Genomic DNA, 15,248 nt, shown 5'->3' with positions numbered 1-15,248 from the left:
TAAGTGACTTCCATATCCTGCCTAAACCACCTGGGACCTTTGCCTGTTTATAAAAACAGGCAGAAACACTTTGAAGCAGACAGAAAGTGGGTTTTGACACCTGCTGAGCTGATATTTGCAGCTATAATACGTGATGTTGTGTCTACGTCTTATATGAAAGTTGCAAGAGCAAAACTGGTCATTTTTTATCCCCACCGTTATTTAAAAATATAAAATCTTAGAATATCTTTTTGATAAAGACGCTCTTTATCTCCTTCTCACCTCCTCTTTAGACACCGCATCAGCAGACTTGAGAAACAAAATCTCACTGGATTTATTAAAAACACACAAAGGAACTCTGGACCGACTGATAAAGACAAGAAAGCGGGATGATCTGTTTAACCTAGAAGACATAATCTGCACTTTGACTCTATTTGCTGGGTTTTTCCCATGTGTATGAGTAGCAGGGTGGAAGAACATGACAGGACTAGATTAAAGAGAATAAAGGTTTGATTCTTGTGTCCAGAAAAATGCTGCAAATTATCCATCATCTAGCAAAAATGCTAACTAAAAATGTTGATTTTTAGGTTCCCATTTAGACCTTTCAACATTCTCCCTTTGGAGGACGATCGTGTGAATAGTTAGTGAACAACAATTCTAACGTTTATGTAAGGTTTACATAAGAGTTTGTATAAGACTTTACCAGTTTAACCAGCAGAAAGGTAAGAATCACACTGCAAATGAGCTCAGCTGAGCCTCACTCCTGTTGGCCCGAGCCGCTCTGAAATTCAAAATGAACACATAACAATGGGGAACATTTAACAGGTTTTAATCTTATCGAGAGGTTTCAGGTGGGCTTTTTGTCGCCTGTGCTGTTGGACAACAGTCGGACGATTGCAGCTGAAAGACTAGAGCCCGTTTCTTGCTTCCAATGTGCTCTGGTTGCTGCACAAATACGAGCTTCTGTGACAGTCGAGTATTGTTCAAAGGCGCGAGAGTGAAGAGCCTCATGTAAGAGTGGTAGGTGGATGAAAACCTACAAATTGATGAGGACCCTCACAGGGGAGCCGGTCCCACTCACCTAATGGGACTGAAGTGGGTGATGGGTAACTAGGGCAGAAGGGCTGTGAAGATAATCGGATGATACATTTTTTATGCTGTTCTGTCACATTGTGCAGTCCTACTGCACAAAAGGCCAAATGACACTGAAAAACAGGACAATTGTTTCAGTTAGAGCACACCAAAAACGACACACATTTGCATGTTGCAGGCACACACACAAAAATCGTGCATATTTGTTACAATTGTATTACATTACTTAATTACTCGTGAACCGGGAGAAGGTGCAAAATGCATTTGAGGGCGCACTGAAGATCTGAAAGTTGTGCAACAGAAGAACACGTATATGTTTAATCACTCGAGTGCAATGGTTAACTTCAGCTGTCCAAACCAGCAATCAGAGAGGAGAAAATAACAGGAGCGTCCACTCCGCTTCTTTTTCTGGATACCATTAAACACAACCGACCCAATTGCTTTATGGTAAATTAATGTGGCAACACTGTTTAAAACGCGCATATGAGCATACGTGAACATACAAAGCAGTGCGGGAGAAGTGTCAGAGAGCCGCCCTGGACATGTGCTCTGAGCATTTCAGCAGTTATTTAAGCTGCGTTGCAATTCTGCTACAGTAACTCCGGCCTTCAGATGCTACAGTGTTGACAAATTACATCTCTGACACAAGACTTCAGATCAAATGTTTGCTTTTTGTCCTTTGTCCAGACTGCAATGGCTTATACCAACATACCAACGTTATGCCGCATACAGCATCCACGCAAAGAATTATTGTTTTGTCATATTGTGCCATGATTATTATCACGTATATTACGTATGCGAAAATCTAACTGTTCATTTAATCTGTAGGGGAGAAACAACTCAATTGGATCCTGTTTTCAACCGAGTGAACCATCTTCCATCATTACGATCTTGGGCATCGGACTTCCTTGTCAGGGAATGTTTATTGACCCGTAATGGGGCTCGTGCTCGGTCAGCATTCTGCTCCCAATATAAAGCCCCGCGTGACACTTTTCACCCTCTTCTGTGTGGAGACTCAAACCGTCCACCCTAAACAGACCACAACAAAACACAACCATAAAATGGAATCCGCTGCTCAGCCCATCTTCTCAAAGGGAGAAGACTGCAAGACCTCTTGGCATGATGCGAAAGCCGGCTACAATGAGACCGACACCCACCTGGAGATCATGGGGAAGCCTGTGATGGAGCGCTGGGAGACCCCCTACATGCACTCACTGTCGACGGTTGCGGCTTCAAAAGGTAAAGGTGCAAACACTGGCGGGTATTTTCGGACGCAGCAGTCACATGAACTGAGCGTCCGATAATAGAGTTAGTCCCAAAATAGATATTTGCATTTGGAGGTATAATAAACTGCAAACTCTTATAATCACAGATGATTGCGCTTTACAACACTTTTTTTACCGTCAAAACTTGGAAATAGGTATTACTTTCTGCTGGAAACTCTTCTTTGATGTGACCTGTTGTAGATTTATGCCACAGACTATGGAAGACAGAGTCTAGAGTCTATCGAACGGAAGGAATTTGAGTTTTATTTATGCTATATCTGCGTGTAGGCCTTTCTGTAAAAGACAAGCGTGAGTGGAAGAGGGAGAGTGAGGGAGCAGCATGCTGCTCAGCTTACCGACTGCTACAGCTGTTTATCTTCTCACGATTAAAAGCCATGAGGTCTGCTCAGGGCAGGCAGCTAATATTATCACAGGCATAAAGGATCAGACAAGCATGTGCAGTCAAACCGTCGCCATATAAATGGGTTTTCGTTTTGTAATTTGCATTTGCGTGAAAAGTTTGGTTTAAAAAGGATATTCTGGATTATTTTCCTATCTTGGCTTTTAAAGCTGATGTTGGATTTGTGCCTCATTGAACTTACTGAGTGGTTCCAGCTGGTTTAATGTCAAAATCGTGTGTTTTGGGGGATCGTTGATGGTTTGGTCTTTTATCTACACTTAAGTTTTACAGTCACACATGCATGGTGAAGTCCCTGTTTATGAAACCGGTTAACAACTGACAGTACAGTGTAATCATTGAACCAGTCACTATGGAATTTGGGGGCAGCGTGGCAATCAGAGCTGTTTTTCTTCTCTTGTAGGTGGTCGGGTTCTGGAGATCGGTTTCGGCATGGCCATCGCCGCCACCAAACTTGAGTCTCTGCCCATTGAGGAGCACTGGGTCATCGAGTGCAACGATGGCGTCTTTGCCAGACTAGAGAACTGGGCCAAGTCTCAGCCCCATAAGGTCGGTGAATCAGGGGAAACCAGGACCTTGTTCTCCGCTGCAGATCAGTGAAATTGTGCTTGTCCTGCTGCAGATTGTTCCTCTGAAGGGTCTGTGGGAGGAGGTGGTCCCCACCCTGCCAGACAACCACTTTGATGGTAAAGAAACTTCTTCTTTAAACTTTTTTCTAACTTTGTTACTGCCGCCTGGCCTATGCCAGTAACTGACCCCTGCTCCTGTCACTCCTCTAACAGGTATTCTCTATGACACGTACCCTCTGTCAGAGGAAAAGTGGCACACTCACCAGTTCGACTTTATTAAGGTAGGTCGTCAAAATCAGGGCATCAGGTTTTCCAGGAAAATTCCAAAACTGATTAGACTCAGCCGTCGTTCGTCATTTGTGGCACAAACAGCAGAAATTGTGTCTTCCTTTGGCCATGTCCTGATTGATTTGATGTTGTGTGTTCTACTTTTCAGGGTCACGCTCACAGGCTGCTGAAACCCGGCGGGGTCCTGACCTACTGTAACCTGACCTCCTGGGGCGAGCTGCTCAAGACGAAATATGACAACATTGAGAAGATGTTTGAGGTAGATCTGTACACGCGATCATGATCAGTGTCACATTTGAAACAATCCATTATCTACAGTTTATCAGTCAAAGTGTAGAACACAGTGTTACCATTCAGGTGACCACATAATCATTCAGACATTGGTTTGTGCAACGCAGCATATCCCCAAGAACTATACGTATTTCCCTGCTGGTAAAGTAGGGAAGCAGCCCACGTTGGTAAATATGTGATGTAATTACTCCTTTCTGCCTGTAGGTGGTGCTGCAATCAGTCCCGACATGAACCTATAACTTTATATTCACGGTTGCTTAAAAAAAATGCATTTTTTCAAATTTGAGGGGCTTGTATCAACCTTTTGCTCACATGAAGATTCAAGCAATGACAATTATTGTGACAATAAGTGCACAATATTATTTTTGCTAGTCCCGTCTGTAGATTTGACACGAAGAATATGAATATTACGTGGGTCGCGCTAATCTGTCAGGGTTCACTGAGTGTAGCCTGAATGGTGCGCGGTGATAATTTCAAGGTAAACGATAAACAGGCCAAACGGACCTGATAAAGGTGCGTGCCGCCTCACACTCTGTTTGTTAATGATTTTACAGGAGACGCAGGTTCCTCATCTGCTCCAGGCCGGATTCAAGAAGGATAAAATCAGCACCACCACCATGGACATTGCACCGCCCAGCGAATGCAAATATTATTCCTTCACTAAAATGATCACTCCCTCCATCATCAAGGAGTAAAGTTGAAGGACGCTGTCTTTTATGTTCCATTTTTTTTACCACAATGTGCCTTCTAACACACCATTCCGGCCAGTCTGATTCTTCCATCTGCCAGAGTTCAAACCATTAAAGTCACTCAAACAGTTTGAAACTCTGCTGTCATTTCAGTTAAACAGGTTTCACAGAGGAACCGCTGTAAGTTCCTCTTTTTGGAGCGCTGCATTCCAATCATGGTGAACATTAGAGAAATAAATAATACATTTTTATTCTAACTAAAAAACATGATGTCAGATTTCTGTCAATCTAGCACAAACGTGCACAGTTGGGCTGGAGGAGTAATGGCGAGACTTGAGTACCCCACCTGCTTGGAGATTTTATTATTTATTACTTTATTACTCTCATTATGAATCAACTTGGATTCACGTATGAACTGTTGGTGTTTTAGAGGTCAAAGCACGATGCCACAAAGAATCGTGGAATTTCAGGTCACATATAGAGAATGTTCGATAGAGCTTCTATCTCAATTTATGGACGTAGATGTGTTTGCAAGAGATATCTCCATGCATGGGACAAAGTCACTCGCTCATTAATCATTAGATAAATGGCTGATGCAACCCCGGCCTGCAGTCAGGTGGGAAACTTCAGCAGTTGCCAGACCCCAGATCAGTATCGGAAGCATATGGTGCATATGGGAACGCTCTTATGCAGTGGAAAGAAGAAATGCATCAACAAATACTAATGTTTAACCCAGTCCACGTGAGGTTTCTGGGAGGGAAATGCAGAATTCCAGGTTAATTTACAATCCTAAACCTCAGACCTAGTTTCATGCACCCTTGGTCCATGGACAAAGTTTTGCATTCTTTTTTGTATGAATATTTTGGTCCTCTATATTTTTTTTAATTTCAGTTTCAAATGGAGCTCCATCATTCAATTCTGTGTCTGATCACATGTAAATTGTGGTCAGTGTGGGCTGAACTTAACAGAGTGATGACGTCGCTTGCATATAGTGGATCTGACGCCCCCTGGTGGCCCCAGCGAAACTCGCAGTGGAAGAAAATGACAGATTCTCAGTGTTTCTTTGAGCCCAGTTTAATGAGTAGAACAGCAGATTAAAATATTGTACAGTCACATCTGAATGATCGAGGCTGTAAAATATATGAACTACTTGAACGAAGATGAATTCTTATTTAAACTGAGGTTTAAACTTTAACGCTGACGACAAACCTGTGCAAAACTCACACGGCGACTATTAAATACTGAACTGCAGAATAAAAGAGCAGTGAGATTTAAAGTTTAACAGTGGATTTATTGGCTTCTTACAGCTCTACATGGAGGAGGAGCAAGGCTCCAAATGAACCAGAAACACGACATTTACATACCAGATCGACACACTGAAACAAATCACTTGCGATACCAAATTCTTAATTTCTTCTCACGCTTGATTTTCCTCTGCAGCTGTAGAACCCCGTACAGCAGCGCCTCGGCTGTGGGTGGACAACCTGGAACAGACGAATAAGTGAGCGATTAACTGGGCCGTCAAAAAAGGGAGATCTCAAAAAACCCTCATTAATAAATAAATAAATAAATATCAAGTGTTTCTTATAATTACCTGGAACATAAATGTCCACTGGGACAATTCGGTCACAACCTCTGACAACAGCATAGGAGTAGTGGTAGTAGCCTCCTCCATTAGCACAACTGAAACAGGAAGTGTAAAGAGTTTGCTTGAAATTTGAATGGGGAGCATAAATAATCTACTATTTAAAAGAGCAACTCAATCACAATGCTGACACAAATATTCAACCCTCTCATTCATAGTTCTCCACATCATCCCGTAACCACAGTCAAGGAGCCGAATCATCAAAGAACTCTGGGATTCACGGTAAAAATATAACGCCGTTTTCCAACAACAGTTAGCTTACCTCCCCATTGAAATGACGTATCTGGGCTCAGGCATCTGGTCATACACCTGTGAGAAAAGGAGAGTTGAGTCACTCTTATATAACGTCTGACTAAGGGCCAATCTGTTTTTCCTGGGGAGATCTTGAAATCCAATGAAAGGCTGACTATAATCCCCCCAGAATGCAGACAGCTATACAATTCTCCAAACAGCAGCTGGAACTGAGTCTACAAGCATGACGTCATTTTCCCTCACTTGTCCAAACCTTAACCTCACTGAAGACAAGAATACTGTGTGTTTGACTTTTAATGTAATTAAACTTCAAATGCCGACCCCGCCCTCACCCCCTCACCTTCCGCAAAGCTGGAGCCATCTTATTGGTCAGCGTTCCAGCCACAATCATGACATCAGACTGTCGAGGACTTGCTCGGAACACCACACCGAAGCGGTCCATGTCGTAACGAGGCGCCGCCATGTGCATCATCTCCACAGCACAACAGGCCAGGCCGAAGGTCATGGGCCATAGAGAGCTCTGAGGGGGAAACACAGCAGAAATTACTAAAAAAAAAAAAAGGACAACACTTGTAAAAAAAATAACACACACTCAGATACTTCACTTATACTCCACATGCAAATATTCACAGGCGTTACCGACTTACCCTGCGAGCCCAGTTGATCAAGTCATCGAGCTTGGTGATGACATACTCCCCTTTGCTGCTGGCTACAGGGGCCGGTTTGGCTGCGACCACTGCTGTACTCTTCTCTCTTACTGGAACCACACTGCACCAAGAGGGATGTTGTGTGGATTGTGTTTTTGAATAATCCGTACTGATGCTCATGTTGAGAAAAACTCACCTTGTGATGGCATTTTCGCCTTTTGCACTGTGATGAAGACTCTTCTTTTGAGCAGCAAGTACTGAAATGGGTCTGTTGGAGAGAGGAGGATACATAGCAGGTTTATATCGATGTTGAGGAGGTTGTGTGACAGCCGGCGTTTATTTGTCTCATTGTGAGCAAAGCAGCTCGAAAAGTTATGGAGTAAAATGAAAATGCTGATAGTGGGCCAAACACATGAATAAATTTCAAGGATGTTCTGGATTCCTGAGCGCTTTGTTTCTAGTTTGACATGCTTTACCATAGAAAATTGTAAAAAAATTCTATACCAACTTAGTTAAAACACTAAAATCCACAAGACGTAATAATAGATACAATTGAGGACCACAGTAGTTTAATTTACAAATGGTGGAGACATTACACACAGCAAACTAGTATGTCTGCATAGCTATTTAAAAAAAGCAGCTTAATTTGGAAGCAACTGAAAGAATATTTGGACAGATTACATTAATAGTAAAATTCTGATTAATATCCTTACCTTGTTGAAAAGCAGCCAAAAATGGCCAGGCGAGGTGCTGCAAAATATACGCACATAAAAGTAAAACAAAAATAGTAGCAGTCATATGTATAGGTTGGTTATCCGTCACCTACGTTTTAAGTTACATTTGTCAACATTAAATGATCTAAATACAGTACTTGACAATGTTAGAGGAGAAGTTATCGAGATTTTATTTTCGTTGAAAAGCCATTCTACAGCTAACTAGGTAATGAAGCGAAGGCTCTGCCCATCTACACAGGTCACCGTCACAAACGCAACTTAGATTTTATTTCTTACAGAAAGGGAACATTAGAGCCACCGGTTATATCAGAGTTTGCGTGTTAGCAGCGCTTCACCCAGCAGCTGGAGCTCATGGAAGCTAACCGGCTAATACATGCTAACGCAGACGCAGCAAGGTCAGTGCGCATACGCGCTAAAAGTAATAAACACGACAACCCCCATAAGAAACGCACTGACAGTACATCAGTGTGCCCTTCTAATTTCAAACCAACATATTCGCCAATGCTTTGTAGGCAGTTTAATGTAATTTAAAGGTGTATTACTTAAGTCAAAACATTACTTACCCACCAGCGCCGCCATCTTTGATAATCTGTTTACGTCACACTGCTTCCGGTGGAAGTGCGAGCCAGTGCTGCAGGGGGCGCTATTTCAACTAAAAGGTTCTAAAATAGAGAACTATTTCAAAGCTAATGTTCATCATCCCTTTGATATTCTGTCATTTATCACCGATATCTTACTAAAATGAGGTTTTTTTTTCATATTTGCCAAATCATAATTTATTTTTGACAAATTGTATCGAATTGAGGTTTCATTCAACTACAAGAACCAGTTAAGGAGTTGAATTAAATCTCAATTGGAAGGCACCAAATCCACTTCAGGCTTTGTTAAAATCAGCTTTCACTTAAGAGGTTAGGGTTGTGGCTGACACACATAACAGGAGTTGGAAACAAGTCTGGCTTTACCAGTTGACTTGCATTTGTGTGGTGTGCCGTCATAATAGGCACACAAAGATCTTGTCTGTCACTGATAAAATACACCTCTCACCACACACAGTTTGATAAGAAGGACTGAACAAAACAGTCTGAAATTTTCAATTTATAAATATAGATTAATTTTCCTGATTATTTATGATGAAGACATGTAGACTGGCCAGGTTGGATTATGGCTCTCTTGAAAGATTAAATGCTCTAAAGCAAATGTAATCACTTGACTTTTTAAAAAAAAATCACTTTTCCATCATTTCCTTATTTAAAATGTATAAAGCTCTAAAATTTAGGCCACTTGCATCTCCCTCTGCAGCTCTTTTTAATTTTAACAGAGAAATGCAGATTTTTTCCAAGATGACCTTAGACTAAGCCGAAAGTTCTTTCAGCTTCAAAAGTGTTTGATTAAACCTGTCAATTATGAAGCTGTTAAACATGTTGTCTAAATCCCGTCATGTGGTCAGATCTTTAATCTGGTGCTGACTCGCCGGTGGAGAGGCTGCCTTTAGCTCTCTGCACCACGAACCCAGTGAGAATCATCAGCAGCTGACAGGACGCCAGCTGGGTGGAGATGGAGAGCAATCGGAGAAATGGGGGGAGTTATCACAAAATAACAGTCCCAGTACTACACACACACACGTGCCCACACACACCACACGTGCCCACACCACACACACACACACACACACACACACACACACACACACACACACACACACGTGCCCACACACAAGCTTCTCCAGGAATAACTGCTCAGTCACAGCAAAAACAGAAGCAGCAGTGGAACAAAAACCTGGAAAAGATTAAATGACATTTTCCCCTGGCTTCTTTCTTTTTCCTTTTTTTTTTTAAAAATGACTTTTATTCCGTCTTTATATACACGTTTTGGACAGTTGCAATAAATGTTAAATCTGCCAACAAAAGTTGCATTTCTTGTGGGTTTAAGCATCAATCCAGATCCATCCTCACCTAAAGCAGAGCCTTTCGGTACTCCCGTGTCAAAACATTAAATATCGGCACTGGAATAGTTAAAAAAAAACAACAACAAAAAAACAATAACAACCGATGTTTTAAGACTACAGCATTGTTCAAAGGCTTCCTCTGCCAATGGCAGAGTGCTCATATTTCAGATAATAAACACGAATCCACGTTTTAAAAATGTCCTGCACACGAGGGGAGCACATACAAGCTAGGCCGTCGCTCACTTGAGGGTTATAGTTGCAGCATGTGTTGCTGGGCTTAACTGCAGACCACAGGAATGGCCTATATTTGGAAAGATCTCCTCCTCTGAAAGAAGAAAGCGCAGCTCGCCTCCTCACTGAGCATCCAGGATGTCTGTGGGTAGGACGTCTGCTGTGCCACTCGGGCTCTGTGAAGTCTCCCCTGACCAGGAAGAGGGGGTGACCTGATTATAGAGGACGTCCTGAGAGCCGAGCAGCGGCTCTTTGAGATTCAGGGTGTACATGAGGAACAGATTGAGAGCCACAACAGCCAGGAGCGGGAAGACAGTCAGACCGGAGCCGAAGCCTCGCCAAGAGCTGCACACGTTCAGGCTGAGCCAGTAAACGAGCCTGCAGAGGGTTGAAAATACCCACAAAAACGGGAAAATAGGTTCAGGATCAAACCTCACTGATGGGCTCAGGAAAGTACCAATGTGAACATTTACAATGTTAAAAAAAAACATTTAAACAGCCTGAAACCGCGGCTGCAATTTTCAAGGTATTAAAAGTCACTGTGGAGAGTCTCACTCGCCAAGTACAAAAAGTCTGCTGAACACTCGAAAATGTTAATTATCTTCTTCCTGTGAGATAAATGACTTGGCTGCACTTTTCGTGCATCCAAGGCGTTAAGTTTTCTCATCTTGTACATCGATTTTTGCTAAATAAAAATGAAACCACGGCCGGGAGGGTTCTCAGGGACGTTTTTCCGAATCCTCGTTTGAAGTCCAAGAGCGTCCTGCCAAACGTTCTCTTTGGCTTTGTTAATAACAGCTGCTGTATTTGTTTTTAGCCGCGCTGGTGGCGTGGCGGCGGGGGCACCGAAATATCCTCAAAACCTTTGGATGAAGCATAATTAAACTTTGTCTGGACATTTGTAGTTCATAAATCTAGAAAATGCTGACAGATCATATCAGTGGCTGGATCCACAGATGACTCCTTTGAGTCGATCTTTCTTTCACGTGACCATTTTGGAAGTTTCAATTACCGGTAAATAACTGAGTCCTTTTGAGTCTCCACTCCCACTGGTATCACCAGTTGAACCTGTTCACCTGTGGAATCTTCCAAACTACCCAGTTTAAACAGCTTTTCCGCCTCTTTAACAACACATTTCATAGCAGTTAAGCCTCACCTTCCAAAGATGAACATGGTGACCAGTATGGGCACCAGCTTCAGCTCGTCTTGAGGCAGCAGCGCAGCCATGACGACCAGGTTGAGGATGTAGAGGACCAGCTGCTGCAAGGTTGCTGTGACGAACAGCTGCTGAAGCGTCTGAGCTTGGGGGGGCGTCTGGTGCAGGCTGAAGGAGGCCGTACAGAACTGGCACGCGGCGCCCACGAGCATCGCTGTGAAGGACAAAAGAGCAGAAAGTCAGCGAGCACGGTGACCAACGGCGCCTCCCGGCTGGCAGCCCAATGAGTTTGTCTAAAATTTCAGTTTTAATATGTCAACTGTCAGGCTGAACGCGTGCACGTGATGCCTGGCTGTCATGTGGCAGTCAGGATCTGCTTTGGCTGCTTATGTCACCTGTCTCCCCGCTCAAGTCACCCAGGATGGGAGCCGATTAAAGTATTCTGAAATAATGAGAACACGGCCTGGGAGCGCGCAGAGAGGCAACCTCTTATTGTCGTTACTATTTAAAACTTTGTGCAGGGGAGGGAAATTATGCTTCTCTCTAGTGGCCTGAGGAGATGTCTTGGATGAAAGCAGATTAAATTAAAGGGGACGGGAGACGATGAAACATTCCAAGACGAGGCAGCCAGACAAACCAAATCCTCTCCTTAATCTTTATCTTTGATTCGCTGCAGTTGGCGAACTTGAGCGAGCAGGTGTTAGTGAGTAACGTACCGAGCAGGACGGGGACCGATGCCACCACGCAGCAGCAGAGGGCGAAGGTGACGCGACTGGCTGCGTCGGGACATTGGGGTGGTTTGATGGGAACGTAGAAATAGAGCGCGTAGAGGATCCCGGCAGCACACAGAAGAGACGCCAGGACCGACAAGAAAGCAGGAACGCGCCCAGAGCGGCAGCATTGACACTGGCAGCAGCATTGTCCACGATCAGAGGCCTCCTGTGCGGCCTCGAGGGGCTCCACCCGGCCCTCCGCGCTCCACACCACCAGCTCCACGCTCTCCGGGGGCGGGCTTATCAGAGGTCGACCCTCGTCCACGGTGCAGTCCACAGCGGTGGGTTCTGGGCTGCATCTTGTGGCGTTTACGCCGTTGGGAAGGTTTCCGTGAGAGGCCGGGGCGGCGCAGCTGATGCAGTTTTCTGTGGCGGCGTCCACATTTTGCCCTGCGATGACGTTGGGACTGGAGCCATTTTGATCCTGCTCCTTCTCTTCCGTGACATCTGCTCGTGACGCCTCTGGGAGGCCGTCTGCGGCCTGATGATAACGGGGAGCAGAGCCTGTTGAAACCAGATCAGATCAGACCACTTCAGATGAATTCATTATTCCATTCCTAACTCGTTTTTTAAAAAAAATAATCTTCCCAGCAATTAAAGAAACTCAGATTAGGTCATTTCTCCATGAACACATTTCATTAAGTGTTGATATCTGCTTTTTAATAAACATGGGTGGTTTTTAAGCATCCAGGCTGCATGAGCCTGCTGCAGTGGCTGAAAAGTAATGTAAAACAAAGGGATTCAAACCCAGTACGCACGATCACCTCAACAGTTCTTGGTTTGATTCCAGGTCCTGTCTTGCAAGAGGAAATAACACAATAGATTTGTAGTCCTGATTTCATCTGAACTCTCTCTGGGCACGCCTTTTATTTTGAATATTTTCTCCATCAGATAGTGAAAAATCCACTAATAACTCACCCCTCGTCCGACTAGTTGCTGGTGGCTCTTCAAGGGAATGCTGGGAGCCAGAGAAGGAGTGCGAGGACGAGTGCAGCTCCTCCACCGAGGACTCTGGGCTGTCAGACACCGGGGCCAAGGAGATCTGTGTGTCCAGGTCCAGGAATGGGGAGAAGGACAGTCTGGTTGGGTCGATGTCCTGGAGCTGGTTGATGATGTCGCTGATCGACTCCTTCATGTTGTCGAGCTCCTTTGCATTCTGCTTGTTAGCAGCCTGAAGACCAGCGGTGCTCATAGTCACACGGCCGGAGAAGAATCTGGTGGGGCGGCATCATAAGTTCATCTCTTGTTCTTTCACATCAGGAGGGAACATTTGAATAATTCTGCTCTGTCAGAACCAGCTAGAATGTGACGCTTCCGCCCCGTCGACAGTGGGTTAAAAGATTAACATTTTGTTCTGCCTGTTTTTCTGTATTTTTGTCAACTATTAAAAGTAAAAAATATGGAAGGAAATCTATTAAAATGTGACTGTTGAGAAATTGCTGACAGGAAGTCAGAGTTTATCTTCCACTGCATGGAAACAGCACCAGTGCTGGTTGGAAGTGATTTATTATATTCATTAATTTCTCATTAATGAGCTTATAAAGAAAATTAAACTCAGACAACATCTGAAGCCCTTCCAGGTGGATTGATCAGTAACAGACTCGTATCAAGTGATGATAACACCCATGACAGCTGGAGTGAAGAACTATTGTTAATTCTTCAAGAATACTCCTTTTTTGGAGTTTTATTCTTACTTTATTTTGCTGACTTTGTAGCTGGAGTTTTATGAAAAGACCTCTGGGATGTTTCACCATAAACTATAAAACGAGCACACAGCTGGCAAACTTCAAAAAATTGGAAACGGATGAAGCAGCTGTCATTCCGAAGGTCAGGATTTGAAGAATCAATTCACATTTTCCAAAAACAGAACTGCCGGCAAGTGTTTTTGACGATAGAACAACATCTGATGGAGAGAACGAGGCTGAAACAGCATCGGAGGCCAAGTTAGAACAATGAAGGTTACTCGTTCCACTTTGATTCAGGATTTTCATTCATCCACATGAGCTCAGATGCCTCAAAGATGGATTTTTGGAATAATATTAGAGGATGATCAACAGATTAGTACAGGTAGCTTAATTAGTAGATGCTGTAATACTGATATATAGGAAATAATTTTTACAAATCTCATCTTTAACTTGATGATAATTTAGATTTTTAAAACATAAAACTTTAATCCAACAGCCTTCTTTGTGGGTCTGCCGTTACCGGGTCTGGACGGTGAGTTTCAGAGGATTCCTTTAAACATCTGCAGCTCGAATTTGGAGCCCTTTTCCCGGCATTTATCTGCTTTGGCGCACGTCCAACGAGGGCGCAAAACTTTGCAAGCCAAAGGTGCGGTGAGGCGCATTCTCCAAACAAATGAGGACTTTACCATGTATAGAGTGCAATTATGTCCGCTCTGCTCCACGAGGATGGAGGGAAACGCGCAAAGGGTGCGATGAGCAAACTTCTAATGCTGATGGGCAAAATCCCGCACAACAGCTCCCCCGCAAAGCCCGTAAAGTCTGCGCCGCAGGAAGTGGCTCGTTTGGTGATAAATAACACAAACGAGGCCGGTGTGCGCCTTGAATCCGTGCGCGCAGAAGAACCAAAGCGAAGAGCTCGGAAACCTAATATCTCATGTCCATTCAGCACTTAATGCAGCGGTTCGGATTTCACGCACCAAGGTGATTAAATTTGGCTCCATTGTACAGGCGCCTCGCTCAATCACAATAAATGGACTTACTTCAGTCGGAGGTTGTAGATTGTTTGGTGAGTTTGCACTCACAGAAGTCCGTCAGTCCGTCTGTTGTCTGTCTGCCTGCCCTCCCCCTCCGTTTGCTTTTTGTCTTCCAGGATCCTGAACTTCTGAATCAAATTTCAGGACGGACAAAATACGAGGCTTTTCCTCCGCCCCCACATGAGTGGTTTTTTTTTCTTTTTCTGCCTGGGTACTGTGTCAAACACCATATGGAGCAAATAAACCAGAGGAACAGGAGGAGGAGGAGGAGGCATGCAGCACTTTCTCTCAGTTTACCTCCAAATTCAGCGTTAACAATCACATCCATCACAAATACCTTTTCTAAACATTTACACTAAAACTAAACCTCACACAGTAATTCCAGAGGATTTACTGCCAGTTTATAACACTGACAACAGGGAAAAACCCAATCATGCTGTATATATTAATTTAAAACAGCTTCTGTAACCATCCTATTGTTTATCTGTTGATCTGTCGACACAAATAGGTGTTAAACAAAATATACATTACTATTATGACTCCCGAGTCATTCAG

At 43.7% G+C, this 15,248-nt stretch overlaps 3 protein-coding genes and 1 long non-coding RNA gene across 5 annotated transcripts; 1 reads left to right on the top strand and 3 right to left on the bottom strand.

Moving 5' to 3' along the window:
• Nucleotides 1-792: 792 nt before the first annotated feature.
• On the bottom strand, nt 793-2,760 carry LOC130528243 (uncharacterized). Its single transcript, XR_008951248.1, has 2 exons — nt 2,693-2,760; nt 793-1,184 (listed from the first exon to the last, which is right to left on the bottom strand). It is a non-coding gene; the product is annotated as an uncharacterized LOC130528243 (long non-coding RNA).
• Nucleotides 1,992-4,727, top strand: gamt (guanidinoacetate N-methyltransferase). Its single transcript, XM_057037366.1, has 6 exons — nt 1,992-2,310; nt 3,158-3,303; nt 3,377-3,440; nt 3,537-3,604; nt 3,760-3,870; nt 4,457-4,727. The coding sequence occupies exons 1-6, from the start codon at nt 2,007-2,009 to the stop codon at nt 4,595-4,597; spliced, it is 834 nt and encodes a 277-aa protein (XP_056893346.1). The 5' UTR covers nt 1,992-2,006; the 3' UTR covers nt 4,598-4,727.
• A 922-nt stretch (nt 4,728-5,649) lies between these two features.
• On the bottom strand, nt 5,650-8,489 carry ndufs7 (NADH:ubiquinone oxidoreductase core subunit S7). 2 transcript variants are annotated; one of them, XM_057037367.1, is made up of 8 exons: nt 8,433-8,489; nt 7,849-7,885; nt 7,332-7,403; nt 7,136-7,256; nt 6,829-7,008; nt 6,499-6,545; nt 6,186-6,274; nt 5,650-6,075 (listed from the first exon to the last, which is right to left on the bottom strand). In XM_057037367.1, the coding sequence occupies exons 1-8, from the start codon at nt 8,446-8,448 to the stop codon at nt 5,978-5,980; spliced, it is 660 nt and encodes a 219-aa protein (XP_056893347.1). In that variant the 5' UTR covers nt 8,449-8,489; the 3' UTR covers nt 5,650-5,977. The 2 variants fall into 2 exon arrangements, with proteins under 2 accessions (XP_056893347.1, XP_056893348.1); XM_057037368.1 differs by lacking the exon at nt 8,433-8,489 and adding an exon at nt 8,146-8,173.
• Nucleotides 8,490-9,660: 1,171 nt separating this feature from the next.
• LOC130528118 (transmembrane protein 79-like) lies at nt 9,661-14,908 on the bottom strand. Its single transcript, XM_057037092.1, has 5 exons — nt 14,700-14,908; nt 12,893-13,188; nt 11,918-12,478; nt 11,202-11,415; nt 9,661-10,423 (listed from the first exon to the last, which is right to left on the bottom strand). Exons 2-5 carry the CDS (start codon nt 13,164-13,166, stop codon nt 10,168-10,170), a joined length of 1,305 nt encoding a protein of 434 aa, XP_056893072.1. The 5' UTR covers nt 13,167-13,188; nt 14,700-14,908; the 3' UTR covers nt 9,661-10,167.
• Nucleotides 14,909-15,248: the final 340 nt, after the last annotated feature.

The sequence above is a fragment of the Takifugu flavidus genome, chromosome 7, assembly GCF_003711565.1.
Source record: "Takifugu flavidus isolate HTHZ2018 chromosome 7, ASM371156v2, whole genome shotgun sequence".
NCBI classification, from domain to species: domain Eukaryota; kingdom Metazoa; phylum Chordata; class Actinopteri; order Tetraodontiformes; family Tetraodontidae; genus Takifugu; species Takifugu flavidus.
This window is presented reverse-complemented; position numbering and strand designations above follow the sequence as displayed.